This window comes from Emydura macquarii, unplaced genomic scaffold, assembly GCF_026122565.2.
Source record: "Emydura macquarii macquarii isolate MOO-44397 ecotype Brisbane River unplaced genomic scaffold, CSIRO-AGI_Emac_v2 contig_1027, whole genome shotgun sequence".
Classification (NCBI taxonomy): Eukaryota; Metazoa; Chordata; order Testudines; family Chelidae; genus Emydura; species Emydura macquarii.
Window position 1 is genome coordinate 18525483 of NW_027131164.1, and position 20742 is coordinate 18546224.

Below are 20742 nucleotides of genomic sequence, written 5' to 3' on the forward strand. Positions count from 1 at the left end.
TGCTTCTCAACCAGGGGTACATATACCCCTGGGGGTACACAGAGGCCTTCCAAGGAGTACATCAACTCATCTAGATATTCACCTAGTTTTCCAACATACTACATCTGACAAACTGAGCTGAGGGGATCAGAAAACACTGAATTCATTCCAGAGTACAGTAGCATCCTGGGCAGAAAGGGCGTTAGTCACTACAGATGGGTTTTGTAAAGTTGCTGCCTAATTCTCCATCAACAGTTTTACAAACCTCTGCAAGACCGACTGCCATTCCTCTGCAGAAGCATACTTCTTCAGGAAGGTGTACGACATACAGGTCCCTAAATAGTCTGTGTTAATTTTAAGTTAAATCTTCTTCTTCTCTCTTACACAGCTATTTTTTTCTTTGTTGCTCATTGTTTCCCAGATATCTCGGACTGAGAGAGAGGGTATGACCTAGAATGGAAAATTTGTTACTTGATTACTTCCTTCCCAGGAGTGATGTCCAGTCTACCTCACCGGAAATAAGTGGTTCAAGTGCTTCTACAATGGCCACTTTTGGGGGGCCACGTATACACTTAACATAGTGGAATAAGAGCTTAGTGTTAAGAAATGTATATTTGGAATTCAGTGTTTCCTTATAACTTTGCAAGATCTTATCTAGAGAGAGAAAAGAAGGGGCATGCTATGTCCTGGAGCTTTGTGGACAAATCTGAACTGCCCCCCTGCCCTCCCCGTATTTGCAGATATTTCATAGTTGGAATGAAGTTGTTTTCAGAAGGGAAATCACCCAATTTTCCATTTTCTAGTTTCCAGTGCTGCAACTCAAACCTGGGATTTGAAAGTCCGTCTTTTGCATTACTAGTAAGCAGATTTCTGATTTCAGAATCTTTTTGATAGAGAGCCTCTATAGAATCTATTTTGCGCTCTCATACCTCTATTGGCTGTGATACAGCAATAGAAGTAAAAAGTAGTTAAAATGTCTTTGAATAAACTCAAGGAGATCTGATGAATTTTTTACATTTTTACTTAGCACCTTTTCAGAGTAGAACTACACTATTGATAAAATTATAGAATTCATGCAGCAGGTATAGGTCTGAATTGTACAAGGAGATGTGAAGATCTGATAATTTATGGAAGAGGTGAAAATAGTTAAAGGAGGAATAATGTTGTACCACTAGATGAATCATTTTTTTAAAAAATCACAAGACTTAAGTAAAAAAAAGAGAAGGAAAAAAAATCTTCCATAAAAAGCCATATTAGAGGAGAAGAGAGAATTTAATTGTGTAGTTTTCTTTAAACGTATATTTTGCTAGTTTATTATTTATCATTATTATTGTCATAAAACGATCAATTTATAATTTAATTTCTTACATATGATTTATTATCTTATTTCAGATTGTAGAACTAGAGGGCAGTTTAATGCATTTTCATATCACTTCCGGGGAAGACGTTCTCTTGATTATAGCTTTCAGGAGGACAAGCCCTTAAAGAAAATGAAAATGCCCAAAACAGTGAGGTAAGGCTTTTGTACAAAAGTATGAAAAAGATTTTTTGCTTGTTTTGTTTTGTATTTTGTGTGGTGGAGGAAAACTGAATGGTTGGGGGGTTTTTTTGTTTTGCAAATACATATTAGGTTCTTGCTGTCTCCAGTCCATCAGTCTGGGATTGAGGTCTTTTACTGTGACACTTCTAAAGGTGCAAAAGCAAAAATGAATGCTACAAATTTCTGTCAACTTTAGGTCCCATTTCTGCTTTGGTTTACCTCCCAGCTCTAAATTTGTAAGACCTTCAACATGTGAAACAATAACTCTTAACCCCTGTCGTGGATGTGGAAAAGATCACACAGCTTCTCTTTTAGGGTTGGATCGAGCAGAACTTTAATTGTGACATACACACAGGAAGCTATAGCTATAGGGAAGCCCAGACAGCACGTCCCTGTGCTGATCTCTGGAACTTCACCTTGGTACAAAATACAGATGGCTTATATAGGTTTTTTTAAGATTCCTTTTTACATACAGATCATAGAGTGGAGTTTCTGATACTTAACAGGTCATTTACCACACATAGGGTGCTTGTAACATACAGTGGGGGTCTCACGGTGCCAGCATGTCCATGTCTTTTGGTGTCAGTGAGTCCTGAGTCACATACAGTCACTTGTTATCTATCTGACAGGGTATGGCTGGGTGCTATTACAAAGGTAGTTAACGTCTTACAACATAGACCAACGATTTTGCATTTCTATTGTAGTTCTAAGACATCCTGCCCGAATTTAGCATTTCTATCACAGTTTCAGTCTAAGGCATCTTGTCTGAATTTTTGTGATTCCACACCCCCCAGTCCTGTTTGTTATCCTCAGGAAAAGTGGTAGAAAATCTGGGTCCTTATTACATCCATCAATAACAACATCTATTTGCCTGGAACATGTCCACACTCCTGCTCCCCACACAATGATCCAACCTGGGATTAGAAGTAATATGTGCTCCCATCTTAGTGTCTAAATACTTGCTTAGAAGCCAGGACAGGCCAAATACTGTAGCCTAATGCAGTAGCCTAGAAGTCATTAATAATGGGCTAGATTCTCTCTTGTGCCAACATGCACTTGGTGCAGGAATGGGAGAGAAGAATGTTATGGCTTCCTGATCCTCAAATTGCACCAGCACTTTTGCAAGTTACAACAGCCTAGAGTCTGCTTTGGCTTATGAAAACTGGGGACCATAGGGGACCATATGCTAGCTGTGAATTGGCGGAGTACAGGTGGGTTCTGCTCTGTCTAAATGTGCCCTTTCCCTGCCCTGAGACACACCTTACTCTGATGTGTGGTGGCCAATTGATGTAGGAACCAACTCCACCTGTTTTATGATATCCAGAGAAATTCTCAGCCCGGCCCAGAGTCTAGCTTTTTTGCAGCATCTGGAACCGGGCGGGGGAGAGAATCTGTCATAGTGTATCCAGACCTCCAGATTGACCAGAAATGAGGCTGTTCAGGCCCTTTCAGAATAAGAATCCCATCTTGTCTCCTTTTTGTCTAGAAATTGTGTTCCTTGTGTTCCAGGTACTACGTGATTCAGTTATTAAGCTGAATTCTTCCGGTTTAACTCTCTCTCAGATGAGATCACAGCCCAAACAATTTCTCAGGAAGCTCACCCTCATAGGCCCATTTTCAGGATGAAAATTTATTATAACTAGTCTAGTAATAGAGTGGAACCTTCACCTGCTTGGTCTCCTACAGAAGTGTTGAATCTTCTCAGACTCTGAAAGAGTCTACTATGAAAGAAACAAATTCTTGCATGCAATTTGTGTTTATATGTATAAAGCTAAGACATTCTTTCTCAAACAAAGCCCCAAACAGGTGTGATAAAATTACCCCGACTAACCAACTCTATACCTGAGTATGATGTCTTCATTAGTCAAATAATTAGATGTCTTCAGGGCCTCATGAAATACATCCCAGAATACTCAAGCATCTGACTGAGGAGAGATCTGAGTCATTAGCGATTATCTTCAAAAAGTGATGGAAGGCGGGAGAGATTTCAGAAGACTGGAACAGGGCAAATATAGTGCCAATCTATAAAAAGGGAAATAAGGACAACCTGGGGAATTACAGACCAGTCAGCTTAACTTCAGTACCTGGAAAAATAATGGAGGAAATAATTAAGCAATCAGTTTGCAAACACCTACAAGATAATAAGGTGAAAAGTAACAGTCAGCAAGGATTTGTCAAGAACAAATCATGTCAAGCCAACTTGATAGCTCTCGTTTTTAACAAGGTAACAAGCCTTGTGGATGGGGGATTGTGATAGATGGGGTATATCTTGACTTTAGTAAGGCTTTTGTTACTGTCTTGCATGACCTTCTCATAAACAAACTAGGGAAATACAACCTAGATGGAGCTACTATAAAGTGGGTGCGTAACTGGTTGGAAAAGCGTTCCCAGAGAGTAGTTATCAGTGGTTCACAGTCAAGTTGGAAGGTCATATCAAGTAGGATCCCACAAGGATCATTTCTCGGTCCAGTTCGTTCAATATCTTCATCAATGATTGAGATAATAGAAAATACCACTTATAAAGATTGCAGATAGTACCAAGCTGGGAGGGGTTGCAAGTGCTTTGGAGGATAGTATTAAAGTTCAAAACAATCTGGACAAACTGGAGAAATGGCCAGAAGTAAATAGGATGGAATTCAATAAAGACAAATGCAAAGTATTCCACTTAGGAAGGACAATCAGTTGCACACATAAAAAATGGGAAATGACGGCCTAGGATAGAGAACGGCAGAACAGAATTTGGGAGTCATAGTGGATCACAAGCAAAATATGAGTCAATAGTGTAACAATTGCAAAAAAAGCAAATATTATTCTGGAATGTATTAGCAGGAGTGTTATAATCAAGACATGAAAAGTAATTCTTCTGCTCTATTTCGTGCTGATTAGGCCTCAGTTGAAGTATTGTGTCCAGGTCTGGGTGCCACATTTCTGGAAAGATGTGGGCAATTGGAGAAAGTCCAGAGGAGAACAACAAAAATTATTAAAGGTCTAGAAAACGTGACCTATGAGGGAAGATTGAAAAAATTGGGTTTGTTTAGTCTGGAGAAGAGAAGATTGAGAGAGGACATGATAACAGTTTTCAAGTATATGAAAATTTGTTAGAAGGAGGAGGAATAAAAATTGTTCTCCATCTCTGAGGATAGGACAAGGAGCAATGGGCTTAAATTGCAGCAAGGGCGGTTTAGGTTGGACATTAGGAAAAACTTCCTAACTGTCAGGGTAGTTGAGCACTTGACTAAATTGCCTAGGTAAGTTGTGGACTCTCTATCTTTGGAGATTTTTAAGAGCAGGTTAGACAAACACATGTCAGGGATGGTCTAGATAATGCTTGGTCCAGCCATAAATTCCGGGGACTGGATTAGATGGCTTCTCAAGGTCCTTTCCAATTCTACAATTCCATAACTAATTCTGTTACACATATATGTTCTATCCACCCACTTCTTAGGACTCCTTACACTGCTGATTACATACTCCTTTTTTATCAGCACAAACAAAAGGACTACCAGAATGTAGCTTTCACAAAACTGATTTATGAATCTGAAGTATCCAGTTACATATTTACAAGATGGGCTGGTATGTATGCAGAGCCTTGCACTTTACCTAATACAACATTTTGCTAGCAAGAGCTCAGATTTTAAAAGTAAAATTCTGATCAAGCCACTGTTCAGGACTCTTCAGTTCATTTCTTTCACAAGCCTGAAACTAAGTGAGCCAAGACAGTGATCCCAGCTTTCTCCCTCAGAGTCTGTTGGAATCTTTTCTTGGGATACGAGAATACTAAGTATGACCCTTCCGTGCCTAGGGCAGCCACCTGATAATGCCAAGGCCAGGGCAGGCTGTGAAAAGAGAGCAGATTCTCCCAGCGCTGGTGGGTGGCACTGAAGCCAGGCTTCCCAACCAGTCACAAACAGTGCTTCTGACTTCCCACACTGGTTATCAAGAAGCCCAAAATACCAATACACACAGCCCCCTTTATTGCATTCCAGTATCTGGCTCCCAGTCAGCCATTAGGTCCAGTAAAGAGACCAATTGTTTAAACTCTATGTTCTACTAAAAAGGTTCCCTCTGACCCCAAAGGGTCAGCCACAGTACCAGATCAATATAAGTTTGGATCTTACCCAAAATACCACACTGCCAGCCAATCCTTTAGTAACTAAAGCTAAAGGTTTATTATAAAAAGAAAGAGATTAACCATAAGAGAAATGTTAAAGGCTTAAAGCAATCAGATACATACAAATGATTAAAAGTCCATATACATCAGGTTTCTAGAAGAATTGTGGAATTTGCAACCTTGTAAAGTTCCTCTGGTATACATCCAGTAATTGGATGGGACTCAGTCCTTTGTTTCACAGCTTCAGTTCAGTTGTAGAAAAGCTGATCCAGAGATAAGTCAGTATCTGAAGCTGAATCCCGACTGAAAGACAAAATGGATTCCCCGGGCTCCGCCTTATATACCCCCTGGTCCTCGCCAGGCTGCTTTTGAGATTTTACATGAACTAAAATGAACTCTAGAGTCACATGGGCAAGTCCTGGTGGCTTATCAGGCATGTCTCTGGTTTCTCCCCTGGGCCCCTGGCCTCTGTGAGTGTCTTAATGGGCCATTAACCAGGCTATTGTCCTGCCCCATCCTGTCTAGGGTGTGTCTCAGGCAGCCCAATTTGAAATACAGGTATATTAAATATATCCATAACTTCCATTACATATATCACACATGAACATAAGTATTATCATCTTACCTACCACAATTTATCCTTTCTAACAGTACTTGACATGACATATCTCAGATGAATTATTATGATTTTGACATACTGATGTTAAACCATATACTAAACGACCCCCACAATCCAGCCAGCATGACACCCCCCGTGTGAGACTGGTGTAGAAGGGAGTAATCAGAGCTCCTGAATACACCTCAAGGGCCCCCCTTGCCCAGCCAGCGTGACACTAAGTAAGACTAAATAAATACAAAATGTAGTGTGACCACACTTTGGATATATAGTTGTATGCCAACCAGCTCTTATGGAAAATGAATAAGTGTACAAAAAGGAATTTGAAGTGTACTTCATATATTTCATTTTTATAACCATGAAAAAGTGTCCACCCCTGGTTCTCAGCTCCCTTGATGCTCTCTTTAAATACATACAACATACACATTAAATAAACCATCTTTCCTCTCTCAGTTGCTGCCATAACATAAAAATGTGGCCCCAGCAAAGAACCAACAAAAATGTAATCGCTCCAATAGAGTATCAACAAGTGTTCATTTCCACTTTCTTTCCTCATAAATTCTCCCCATTCCTGAGCTAGGAGAAAAGGTGGGCTTGCACAGGCTTCCTGAAGGTCATAAACTAGGGTTGTTATGGGCCAAAAGGGGGAGCAGATTCCAAATGTAAAGGGTCCTTAAGGAGAGTGTTTCCCACCATCACCCTTTATTTTATATGAATATAGCTCCAGCTCAGGTACTTTTGCTGACCGTAATTGTGGAAGTATGACATGAGGAAAAAGGTATAAAAATGTTTCATCCAGCAATTGTTTGGTATTGAGACCTCTTGCTATGTTGCAGTATATACAAAGAGAAAGATATCCTTGAAGTAAAAGATGCATCTTGACTTAATGAGTTCAGCATTCACCAGTGTCCTAATAATATTATGCACTGACAAGGTCCTCAGTACTATATAAACTCAAGATGCAAATAGTGCCCACCCCCAAAGAATTTATAATCTAGAAAATAAAGAGAAGTCAGGAAATGTGTGGAAGCCTAGATAAGGCAACAACTCAGAGGGTATTTTCTTGGCTTACTTCTTGTGAATATTATGAAAGGAGTGAATTGAAGGGCTTGAATGGTGACTTGATCAGAGGTTTGCTTTTAAAATCTGAGCCCCTGCTGGCAGAATTTTGCATTAGATAAAATGCAAGGCTATCAATACAAAACATGTGTTCTTATGGCAAACAAAACATGTTATTGCTGCTTCCATATATCTGATGAATTATAAACAAAACTGAATGAAATTCATGCGTGGAATAACTCCACTGACAGCAATGAAGTTACACCAGTGGTGAATTTGTTGCACAATATTTCAGCCATTTTAACAACTTATATAAAAATTTAATAATGCTACGAAAGAGTAGGAATTAAAAATGCTCAACAAACACTGTAATTTTCACTTTACTGACTGTTAAAAGTTGCCCTGAAGTAGCAGAGCATTGTAAATTCTTCTTCTTCTTCCCAAGTGAACTTTTACCAACTTTTTCACATTTCTATAGCATAAACAATAATATACAGGTAAAAGTTCTTTGTCCCATATTTATAAAGTTATGAAGAAGTTAAGTCCCATAAAAATGAAATTCTAAAGAAAACATCAGTTTCTCCTATCCTGATAACAAAGAGAAACTTTTGAACAGAAATATCAATAGAGAGGAATTACCCAGGTTGCCAAATGAGAGATGTTGAAACTGCATATACAGGTAGTGTCCGAGGGCAGTGTTTATACTTGGTGTAAAAATTGTGTTACTACAGAGATACCACTAATATCTGCAACCCTCAGTTAGGAATGTTTGGTATACCCTACTGCATAGTAAATGGTTTAATAATTAATACTATTTCTGTTTGTACTGAATGTTTTTATTAAGTCTCTCTAGATAATATATTAATATTGAATATGTCCAATTTCTGTGATGACTTTACACAATATTTTCACTGAAAATTGAACTGACTAAAATTATTTTGTAACATTTCTGCTCGATGTCAACTGAGCAATGCAAAAGGCAATAGACAAGTGGCTCTAAAGTATTCTGTACTGTAAAAGCACTATTGACTTCAAATGTTTATTAAATTGGAAACAGGCAAGTAAACCAACATGTTCCATTTTCAAAAACTAGGATTTTCAAGCATAGATGTTTTTTTTGATGTCTGTTCATAGGAAGAAACTTTAAAGTGAGCCCAAACATAATGCTGATTACAATTACAGAAATAAATCATTAGCACTCTTTCATTCTGGACTATTGTTGGATATTTAAATTAACTATTTCACTGGTTCTTTTCTCTGTGGAAGGTAGGCTATGCCATGAGAATGGTGTTGACTATCAACATTTTCTGTCCCCTAACATAGTACACATAACATTCTTAAGACTGATGGATGCATTCTGTTATCAAAATTCCCAGTCCCTGGTAGTATAAGGAGTAATAAATTAATCTACCCTGACCCTGACCCCATAGCTTGCAACAATGGTGCTGGTGTACTGTTTTGCTTAATAAAACCTATACAACCAACTGCCTGTACTTAAGTTATTCATAATTTATATTTTGGATGGTCCCTAAGCAAATACACAGTCTAATGAAAATGTATTGGGTAAATCTTCTGATCTGTTTTCCTCTTATTGCAGTTCTACAAAGCAGGGTAAACATTTTAGTAATGCTACTTCAGCATCTGATGAACATATAAAATTGCCTGTGGTGAATGACTTCAGAGAATTTGTTTTAGAAATGCAAAAGACCATTACAAGCCTCAGAAATCAGGTAAGAAGATGTAATGGACATTTTCTAATCTGAAATTTAATTTAAATTATTTCAAACTTTAAACAGCATTTTTACAAAGATTGCTTCTATGCCCTTAAATATATAGACTTTCCCTGCACCCTTCAATCCAAAGTTTATGTTGTAATCTTTTGACAAAATGGAACACAGAACATAGTGTACATATTACTGTTTATTTTTGCATATTTTGTTAGTCCTATTTAAAACAAATATTATATAGTTTGTCTTTGTTGACGTCTGTCACCAGAACCTTGTGTAAGCAATGTTTTCCATGCCTGCAGTCATTCTCTATGTATGAATCTTTTTATGGAATTAGCTTTTTCCTTCATGCTTTTATAGTGTTTAAGACCTGGAATTTATTGAACCTGGGTTTATAGTGTGCACCTGAGTTAAATCTGTTGATTGAGGCATATCTGTGATAAACTATGCAATTGATAATGAAATAATGTGGTATGTGCCAAATTGCAATTGTAAATAATTATATACAGAATTCAAATCTCTTTGAACAGATTTTTACAGTGTGGCATAAATTAAGAATCAGACTAACTAAAGTAGCCATAATAGTAGCCACATTAAAAAGTTAATATTTATGCACAAGGTTTTTTACATCTCAGAGAACTCCCAAAGTTGGTCATAAGGAGTAAAGTTCCTTCAAAGTAACTCCACATTACATGTATTGGATAAGTTAGTGATTTATAAGTATGTATTTGTCTAGACTGTTGTTTGACTTTCCTGTTTGCAGGTGCAATTTGTACCCACAGTGTGTATCATTTTACAGCAGTGGGCAAGTTTGGACCTAGATCTGAATTGTACAGCCATGGATAATTTGTAAATTGGAGCCCAAAGCAGTATAAGTTCAGATGACTCTGATGTATATTTTCAATCTTATTGTTATCATTCACATGCAAGTGTAGTCTCTAAGGATGAGTACATATTTCCCAATAAATGTCTCAACTTTTCCTTTGTAATACAGAAATTGGTATGGAAGAGATTTGGTGTCATGTAAATGGACCTTCCTACTTCACACTCTAGCATATTAAAAATGCTGTAAGGAAGGTCTTCTATTTCCATCAGTCCATGGGTGTAGAACTGGCTGCACAATTGTTCTCCAAAATATAAACATTAATTTGGAAAAATAAAACCACTCTTGGCCTTTTATGGCTTAACTTTGATTTAAATTTTTTTTTAATAATAACTTTTACACTCAAACAAACTCCCCAGCCAGTAGCAAGTTACAATCATACAATTTAGTTGTTGCATTAGTCCCTAGAGCACTCAGCTAAAACCTTTTAAAAAATCCTCTGAAGATTTAAGTTCTTCTTTGAGTGATTGTTCATGTCCATTCCACTATAGGTGTGTGCACGCCTCCGTGCATGGCTACTGGAACTTTTTTCCCCTTAGCAGATCCCGTAGGGCCAGCTCTGGTGCCCCCTAGAGTCCCACGCACATGTCGCGTATATGAGGTACTGCCGGCCCTGCGCCCCCTCAGTTCTTTCTTTCCGCCTGTGGCCGTTACTTGGAACTGCCTGCGCTTCCATTGCAAGCGCTCTATTCCCCGTGTTTAAACATTAAACTAGGTTTTTTTGTGTTAATTAGTTAGTTAGATGAGTAACTGCTGTAGTGGTAGTTAGACACTTGAAGATAGTCTAGCTTAGTTTTTTATGGGGAGCAAGTATGCTCCAGTGTCATGGCTTCAAGCCATGCACTCCAGCTTGAAGGCTTTCCCGCTAACTGACTCCCACTGCCTGAAGCGCTGGGGGGAAGCAGTGTACCACAGGAGCTAGAGCAGCACTCCAGCCACCCTCAGTTGCTGCCTATTCGGTGGGCAGAGCCATACCCCCCACCATCGGCATGCCTAAAGGTTAGTGGCTGCAATCCTGGGCTATCCCAAAAAGGTCCAGCAGCTCATCAGGGGCTCTTCCATGAACGGGTCAGCCTTCTCTTCATTTGCATAGAGGCAGAGCTGCATGGTCTCAGGGACTCCTAGACCACGCTCTGTTCCCTGGGCAGCTACACGCCACAGACCTTCAGGTGTTGGGCAGGTCTCCAGGGACAGCAGCAGCGGAGGGCCAGCCACGGCCGTCTTGCGACCTATAGGCAAGGGGACAGAGTCAGGGGGTCTATGAGATACCATCCACCCTGACTGTCTCCTTAAGCCTCAGTAAAAGTCCTCTTGGCTATGGGGCAATCGGAAAGGCCCTTCTGCTGATGAACGCAAGGGCAGCGCCCCACCCTATACCCTCCTTTAGGCTTGGGTGAGCCAGAAAGCCTTCAGCCCACTGGACCCCTGAGATAGCTTAGCGAACTAGGGCCTCCGGTCATCTCTTGGTGCATCGCCCTTTCTCCCTCTCAGCGGCAATACCACATCTAAGAGGTTGAATCCACCTCAGCCAGGAACAGTGGGAGAGTTCCCGCAGGTGATGGCGGAAGAGGTCTTACTCAAGGTATTTCCTCGTTCCCCCCTCTCAAAAAAAAGGGGGTACTTCCTCGTTCCCCCCCAAAAAAGGGGGGAGGATTTGAGGATGGTGACAGACCTATGTCGTTGTGCAAATACCAAACAAGGGGCTCAAGTCTCGCATGGTCCCCCCAGCTCCAGTAGTGGGAATAGGAGCCCCGTATGCCACCCTGGATATCAGGAATGCACATCCTCAAGGTTCCTCCACTTCATAAGGGTGACCCCTTCTAACACTTTACGGCTTACCCTGCAGTCTGTTACTTGGCCGACGGTATTTACTGAAGGCCTGGCAGGGGTAGCGGCGCGCTTGACGGTGCTTCGTCTGCCCAGACAGGCCCAGGTCCCAAGCCTGGAGCAGGTGAGCCAGTCAGGCGTCTCTCATGACTGGCGGGATCCTGCTGGTAAATGCACAAAGCTCACGTTAACTCAGGTGCAGCCTACGGAAGGCATCGGAGTGACCAGTTACTTCCCGGACCAGACCTTCTTGTCCCAGACCTGCTGTGGGACAGACTTCCTCAACATGGGCCACATGCACAAATGCCCTACGACAACAGCCAAAGGTTGCCGACAGTGGATAGGGCACAGGTTGGCTAGCCCGACGCTTAGGCCGCTTCAGTCACGGCCCCGGGATACAGTCCGAGCAGGCAGCTCATACACCGAGGGGCTACGATCCTCTCTCCTCCCCTCCTGCCTCCCACCCCAAAAAAAATAATAATAACCTGACAGCAGCAAGCCCTAGCCTCCCGAGTCTGGTGAATGACTCCTCGGGATGTGTGAAGGGACATTCCGTTCAAGGAACAGGCCCCTTCAGGTACCCTGATAGCGGCCACCTCAAGCAAAGGGTACAGTGCCGTATCAGTGCTCACCTCGGCTTACAAGGAGTCTGACCAAGGAAGGACGGGCGTTGGCACACCGATGAGAAGACCCGCGAAACGCTCACAGGGCTTGCGAAAGGTCCCTCCACTTTATCAAAAACAAGGAGGTACAGGTGCTGTCAGTCAGTGTGGCGACCAGGTACTACACCGACAGGTGGTGGGAGCCCATTCATCAGCCTATCGGTCCTTGGGCCCTGGGGGTGATCACCTCCAAGGGGTGAGGAAAAGCGAGGCGGACTGAGTCAAGGAGTCACTCTTCCTCACCACAAGGGGTCGCTGCGCTTACTAAGAACGTCTACGACCGTCTGGAGGGGGGTTCCCCAAAGGGAATCAATATGTATCGGTCTGCAGCACGAGGTGGCCATGGTGGTGCTCCCTCCATGGTCCAGGGGCAGGGGCACTCACCAACACCATTCATCCGTAGCGATCAGATACCTTTATATTCGCTCTCCCACCCTCCCCTCCTGCATACAGTCCTGCTCAACACGGAGGGGCTAATCAGATGCCATACCGATTGTTCCGGCTGGCCACGCCAGCACGGGTTCAGCATGCTGCTGGATTTCTTGATCGCCCGCCTCGGGAGCCTCCGAGCCAGCGTTACTCCAGCTCCCAGGATCACAGTCACCTGTGGTGCCCAGACCTGGATCCCCAACACCTCGGGGAGTGATCGATCGGTGGCCGAGAGGCGATGAGTGAGCCGCTGAGAACAAGCCCAGGGTGTACAGAGAGGTAGCAGGAAACCCTCCTCACAGGCCGTATACCGGGTTAAGTGGAAGTGGCTGTTGCCTGCCGGCAGCAGTCCCAAGATTCTCTGCTCAGCCTCTCACCAGTAGAGGCGATCTGGGAAGTATTTTCTGCAGCTAAAGCTCCAGGGACCCACTGTGGCCTCCCTGAAGGCCCACCTAGTAGCTATAACAGACTTCCATCAGCCACTGGAAGGGGATTGCGGTCTTCCCGTCAGATGGCAGTTTGGTCCTTGAAGGGGGTGGGAGGCTCTATCCGTAGGCCTGTGACCCAGTGCTTCCCTGGGATCTCAACCCAGTCCTTCACGGCCCACGGGCCTCCGCCCCCCTCCCCCCCCCCGTCCCCCCGGGAACCCATGGCATCATACCCTCTACTCTGGCCTTCCGGGAAGGTGGCCTTCCTGGGGGTATTTACCTTGGCAAGGAAGGTCTCCAGGATCAAAGCTCTGACCCCAGAGCTCCTCCCTCATACTGTAGTCGATAAGATAAGGTTCAGTGAGACCGCACTGGGCCCTCCGGCCCAAGGTGGTGCCAGTCTCATTGGAACAATCATATTCTCCCCAGGTTTCCCCAAACCACACAGTTCAGAGGAGAGGAGAAGGCAGCACTTGCTAAAACGTGAGTGGGGCCCTGGCTTCTACATCAGATGTACAAAGCCATCCGGAGAGCGACGCAGCTCTTCCTCGCACCGGTCTCCAGCCACCGCAAATTCCTTGTGAACAATTTCCTGCATCGCATTAGGCCACGAGCAGATGAAGGTGCCGCTTCTGGATGCCACAGCTCACCCAACAGAACTCAAGCTCCATCCACAGCCTTCCTAGTGGAAATGCTAGGGCGGGGCATGTGCAAAACAGCCGCCAGGCTGGTGGTACATACCTTCACATCCCACCATGCCTCTGTCCAAGGCGCAGGAAGTAGTGGTCTTCAGTAGAGCTGTGCTGCAGACAGTTCACCGGTAACTCCGGCCCACCTCCAAAATACTGCTTGTTAGTCACTTATAGTGGAATGGACACAAGCAATCACTCGAAGAAGAAAACAAGGTTACTTACCAGTAACTGATGTTCTTCGAGATAACCCACCCCGCGTCCCTGCCGCCAGAGTTGGCGGCTTCATATACCGCTGCATGTGTGTGGGACTCCAGGGGGGACTACGGGATCTACTAAGGGAAAAAAGTTCCGGTAGCCATGAATGGAGGCATGCAACACATCTCGAAGAACATCAGTTACTGGTAAGTAACCTTGTTTTTTCTCTTCAGATGATAATTTAATCTTTATTACAAAAGATACTTCTTAATAAGTACATTTTAATTTAAACTATATAACTTTGACATGTGGCTACAATACTGAGGAAACCAGAATTATGCTGTGGCTTCTTCAGGAGCAAACATCTCCTTTGAGAGAGAATACAGAGTACTGTGTGCTGGCCAAGCTGCATTCAGCATTTTCATTTCCCTAAACCTGAGGCTCTCTTTTGGGCTGGTTCTACTACTGGTGCAATTAAGGGTAGGTCTACAATGCACAAATCTTATGGCAACTTGTAGAATACGTACACTACACAGACCCATAGCATAGGTATAAAAAGCAATATTAATCATAAGGCACTGCTTATTCCAGAACCTTAGGGAATGTACTCCGCATGGCTCTCCACATCCCCAAAGAGTGCCTCCCACATCTACACTGCTATTTTTAGCAGCGGAGTATCCCCAATGTGTCCCCCACGAGAGCCTTTCACTGCCAAGTGTAGCTTTACTTTGTGGATGCAGCATGTTTTTTGCTGCAGCATGTAGCTACACATATAGTGCCAGTACCATACACGCTGCTGCCAGCGTCAACAAGGCCTAAAAGAAAGCCTGGGTAGCCTCTAAATTGTGCCCTTCTGTCTATGGCTCCAAAGGACCATTCTCACAGCTGGGTATTGCTGCAGTGCACGGTCTCTCCAGGTACACGCCTCTGCCCTAGGTAGACCGGTAAACTCGTTTTATGGCCCCTTCGCACCATTGTAATGGTCATGGAAGTTAATAAGGGTGGAACAGTTACAAATGCTTTCAAAGTAGCCTAGTAATCTAATCTTTCTTTTCCTTATGGCAGTCTTGTAGAGAGAGAAAACTAAACTTATATTTGTCATCTTTTTTGTTTTCTAATCTTAGATGCTCATATGGTTGTAGGTATATATTTCAAGGATAGGAAAGAAAATATCTTTGTGGTTAGTCTTCTCTTGCAGATAATCTTTCTGTATGTGCCACTTGCCTCCAGCCTTTTAGTTTTTCAAGAGTAATACTGAGTCGAGCTGACCAAAAAAGGGGAGCCCCTTTCCACATTTTTTGAGGAAACGTTTTATCACCGAAGTAGGACAAAACATAATAAATGTGAAAATTTTAATGGAAAGGGATTTAAAAAAAAATCTGTTTAGGATTTAGGCCTGTTTAGGAAGAAATGAAATGGAATTTTTTGGCTTCCCAGTTGCCCTTAAGGAAGGTTCTTGTTATTTTTGCTTGAGAAATTGACAAGAGCCTTCCAATCTGGCTACCAGAGAGGCAGAAAACCCAGGCACTTTGCCTCCCTGCCAACCCACCAGCTTGTGGAGGCTCTGTGTCTCTCCACTTCCCAGAACTGAGGAGAAAGTGGGAGTCTGAACACCTTAGTTCTATGCCTCACCATCCCTCGGAGCTGGGAAAACAGGGAGAGGCAGAGTGCCCCGGCTCTGGGCTTTTTTGTCTCCCAGATGTGGGTGGGCGTGGGCAGGTAGAGAGGCGGAGTACCTGAGGGTTGTACCTCTCTATCTCCTGGAGTTGGGGGGCGAGGCAGAGCAACCTGTGCTCTGCTGTGTTTCAGTAAAAGTTTTGTTGAATCTGTAATAGATGAAGTGAAACATTTCACCATGCCAAATCTGCATTATATCTGACCAGCTGTAAAACTGAGTAGTCAGACAGATGCACCCATATGAATGTTATTGGGGACTGTATATAAGGTTAAGGACAGAGTACGTACCTTAAGAAGGAAAAGCTTCACTTTGGTTCAATTAATAACTTACATTTTTTCTGTCTTCAGATAAAGAAACTGGAATCACGTCTCAGTAGAACTGATTGCACTGATGAAAAGGGTAAATCGTATTCCAGCAATGATACCTGGAAAAGGGACTCTTGTACTAGGTGTGAATGCAAAGTGAGTATGCTGGAATCCATTTTCAGTGTTTAAGACATATTGTGGTCTGTTTTTGAGATGCAGCCTCTAATGTTGTACCCACAATTTTGTAGGTTCAAGTCATTGTTGATTCAATCTGTATCTGCAGTTAGTTGCTGGGGAAGTTGATACAATTCATACATCCATCTGTCTAACGGTGATTGAAAATCTAATCATTACACATCTACATAACCTAATATCCTAAATTCCATTGGTGTTTAATTGTATTTGCAAAATTGTGGGTGAAAAAGGGGAGGCCCAGTAGAAGCCTTTACAAAAGCAGTCTCTTATAGAATGTAAAAACTGGTAAAAACTCATATACCAAAATGTTAATGTTTCTTTTTCTTTTCTTTTTTTTTTTTAACCTTTAGTGAAAGAAATAAAAGAATATAATGTAGGGAGAAAAAACTTTGGCTTTGTGGGATCCCTGAACTTTAGATAAAAAATCAATATATAATTTTTAAATTGAATTATTAATCATGTTTAATGTGATAATGCCTAAGAACCAAGCAAGACTATGGCCCCATTGTGCTAGGTTCTGTACAAACACGGAGTAGTAGATAAGAACTTAGAGTCTAAATAGGCAAGATAGATCCAGGGTGGGATAAAGGAGTATAACACACGAGCAGAGTTAATAATATTATGCAACACAAGGTCATGTTAGTTCCATGAGTTTTTTAGGTGAGTTTAGTTAAGAGGGAATAAGTTAAATGGAAAAAAAAAAAAAAAGGTGAAGGGAGAGAGGACATTGAAGGAGAGGAGCAAGGCATAGAAGAGGGTAGGTGGGGCAGGTGTGGACTGACACTCAGGAGAAGAGACTGTGAGGATGGGGAAGAAAGCGTGTTAGTGCAAAGAGCCATTAAGAAGTATCATACAAGATGCTTTCTTCTAAATGTTAATTAAAAAAAAACCTTAAACAAACTACGGTACATTCAGCATTTATCACAGTAGCCAAAACCTTAGAGAAAATGGCTGGGAATACATTCCTGAATAATGTAAATACCATATCTCTTACTTTGTAGACAAAGCTAAAATATGTGTTAAATTGTTGTTATATTTGTTCTAATACAGGTTGGTCAGGTTACCTGTTTTGTAGAATCATGTCCACCAACTGATTGCTCTGCACCAGTGAAGGTCAAAGGAGTTTGCTGTCCAGTCTGTTTAAAACAAACTATTAGCAAGGAAAAGAAGCCATAAATCTACTTTAAACATTTAAGTTGTGTCCTCTTCAAATCATAACGATGCCTGCTGATGGCAAATACAGGTAACCAGAAGCTTAAAACAACAGCAAGAAATCAAGATTTACATGACAACATTCTAATGGTGCTGTAACAATATAAGATGATTTCCAGAGGGGTAGTATAAAATGATGTATTTTATTATTTGCCCATGAAAAGAAAATCATACTGCAGAAATGTTGAAAGGGAAATAAACAAACAGGTCAAGATAATTTTGTGTTAAGATTCTCAGGTTAGACAAACTAAATCCGGTGCTACTTTAAAAGGACACTGTCAAGTAGTTTTAGGCACCCCAACTGACTTACCTTAAAATGTTTACATTATAAAATTAGAGTATTTCCCATTTGAGATATAAGCACAATACAAATATTTCTTTTTCTTTTCAGTCTCAGTCTGACTTGATGTTCAGAGCTCTGCTAACACAGTCAGAAGAGGGAAAGCTAAAATAAAACCTTAAAAAAAATTATGTTCAGAGCTGTGCTACTAGGCCCAATTGCTGCAAGCTATCTGTGCATAGACCTTCTATTTTGATCACTTAGTCAATTATGATGGTATATAGACAAGGAAATAAAGAAAATATCAGTTGCATTTCGACCCCTTTTTAATATGAAGAAAATTAATCCATGTTTAACAAACTGAAAAGCATAAAATTGCTAGGGAAAGATAAATATTTCTAGAAAGGTATTAAAAACAATGTGTATTACAAAAAGTGTTTGACAGTGTTCCTTGAATGTTATTCCTCACTTTAGGAAGCAATACATGACTGATAAGTAGCATTTGATCTTAAAAATTAATACAACCTTTTTTGTCAAAACCTATGTAATTGCCTGGCTACTTTTTTGTTTCATTTATTTTAAATCATTATAAAATGACCATCCAAAGTCCAATTTGCAAACATGCTTCTCTCCATCTCAGATGTGCTCACATGAATAGTTACTATGGCCCTGTTTTGAAAATGTGAAAACATCACATGCCATTTGTATACAAAGATATCTACTGATTCATTGTACATATTGTCTATTGACAATAAGTATATTGTGGCACTGTTTGTGAAAAGAACAATCAAAATGAAGCATTCATAATTAATTGTGAATTGACTACTCCTTTCTATTTTTTTCTGACAAGGTATTTCAGTTTTTAGGTTTTCTCCATTTTCAGCTAGTGCATGCATACTTTTAGCTCAGTCCCTATATCTCACTTATGTTAAAAATGATCCTCCAGTGAACTTTGCTGCTCACATAATACATTTTTAGCACTATAGAATATATGTCTGTTAACATATCAAAGCTGTGTACGTGTTAGCACACCAGTTCTTCATCTATTTAGCAGGCATATATTATTACATTCAGTGAAAGACAACTATCGTACCTCATTTTACAGTTTTGTTTTTCATTTACAGTGCTTCCTCTGAAAAAATCCTAATTTTTTATAATTCAGGGCTTAGTCCTGCAGTCCTAATGCAGTACTTATTCAAACAGAAGCTCCTGTTGAAGTTATTGAATTCTCTGAATTTGGAGTTAGTTGTTAGGATTTAGGGATCAGGGATTTAGGGATTAATGAAATCTGCTCAAATGTAAACATTATAGAGACAAGGTAGGTGAGGTAATATCTTTTATTGGACCAACTTCTGTTGGTGAGAGAGATAAGCAACATGTAATCATGTACATCTTTTCAAATTATGTAAACAAACTTAATTTGCATAGTAAATCACATTTGCATGTAATAGCTAATCTATAGAAACAATGCAATTTCCACTACAATATTTTGGCACATAATTTCCCTGGTTAGTAGTTTTAATGTTCTATAATTTGATAAATTATATACTATGACACTGCTTTCAAACTTTGGTACATATTACAAGCTTACAACAATGGCTTGTTTGACAATGTAATAAGAGTAATATGTACATGTGAGAGGCGTATTAAACAACGATGTATGTTAGAGGTAAATGAGGTGCTACCGTTTATATTTTTAAGAATATTTTAATTGATTTTATATATAAAGTTTTGACTTATGTAACCTATTTTAATATTTTTAGAAACTGTGTGGAAAGTATGTTTGAATATCCTATAGTATCTAAGGCTTGACATTCCTTCACCTTTTTTGTTATTCTAGTACTTGGTTCTGTTTTCTTGAGAGTCCAAACCACACACTCACCTTGGGAGCCCCCAAGGAACTCCCATTGATCTACAATTAGAATTCCTCAAGAGAAAGACTTGCAATACCAGACCAAATACCATAATTTAAGTATGTATATGGTTATATAGACCAGTAAAATAAGTGCTTCCAATGGGTTATTAATTTAATCCTTTCCCCCCAACTTTATATTAATTAAATATCCTTAGAATTTCAGATCATAGCAGAAGAGCTTTTCCATTTATACATTACACAACAGTACCATGGATCCCATTCTGCCGCTTTCTGCCCCAAAGTAAAGTGAATATGGTGTTCTTTGTTCAGTGTTTACTCATACAGTATATAAAAAGATTCTGTCATCTTGAGTTATTTTCCATAAACATAAAACATAAAGAAAAAACAGGTCTTCACCCATGATTTTAAATGTAATAAGCAAGCAAGGGTTGTATAAATTTACTTTTATTACAGTGTCTACAGATTCAGCACTCATATGAACACTTCTGAAACAGTGGCCAGTGGCTGGATGATCATTTCCTCAGTATGCACTGTGAGAATATTGCTGTAATGTGCTGAAAATTGTGCATATTTATTTACTTTTTAAAACTGTTACCAAAAGCAAAGTCTTTGTTATTTTTATTGCAATCAGTAAATTTACCAAAGAATCATTTGCACTGTGTAATGAATGCTTCTCAGTTCAAATAAATGGGCCACATTTCCAAATAGTGATTTGATTTCTTCTTGATTAATAGTTTACGTGTTAATTTCTTGAATCTAAAGTGTGTATTTTTTTATCAAATAGCCAGACCACCAATTTCATACAAGAAGCTTAGTATAAACCCTCCATATCTGACACTAGAATTATCAATTAGTGGAATAAGCCATTGTCAGTTTAGTAAAGTTATAGATTTTTATTTAGGTGGTGAAACTAAATATTTGCAATTTACTCCTGGCAGTGAGGGAGGACAGAGGGTAAAGACAGGATCAGAGAAAGAATTAGTTATTAGCAGCTGGGCACTCAACAACTTCCCAGTCCAGTCCGTTCTCCAGAAAAAAAACATTGAAG

The 20742-nt window shown here is 40.7% G+C and overlaps 1 protein-coding gene across 3 annotated transcripts in view; it reads left to right on the forward strand.

Annotated features, from left to right (window-relative positions):
- Positions 1-20395, forward strand: part of PXDN (peroxidasin) — a 141409-nt gene extending 121014 nt beyond the window's left edge. For all 3 annotated transcript variants that reach the window (XM_067544836.1, XM_067544834.1, XM_067544835.1), the window contains 4 exons: positions 1372-1492; positions 8903-9035; positions 16174-16287; positions 17377-20395. In XM_067544836.1, the coding sequence (XP_067400937.1) occupies positions 1372-1492; positions 8903-9035; positions 16174-16287; positions 17377-17502 (494 nt within the window). In that variant the 3' untranslated portion in view covers positions 17503-20395. The remainder of the gene's footprint in view (positions 1-1371; positions 1493-8902; positions 9036-16173; positions 16288-17376) is intronic.
- The last annotated feature ends 347 nt before the right edge of the window (positions 20396-20742 follow it).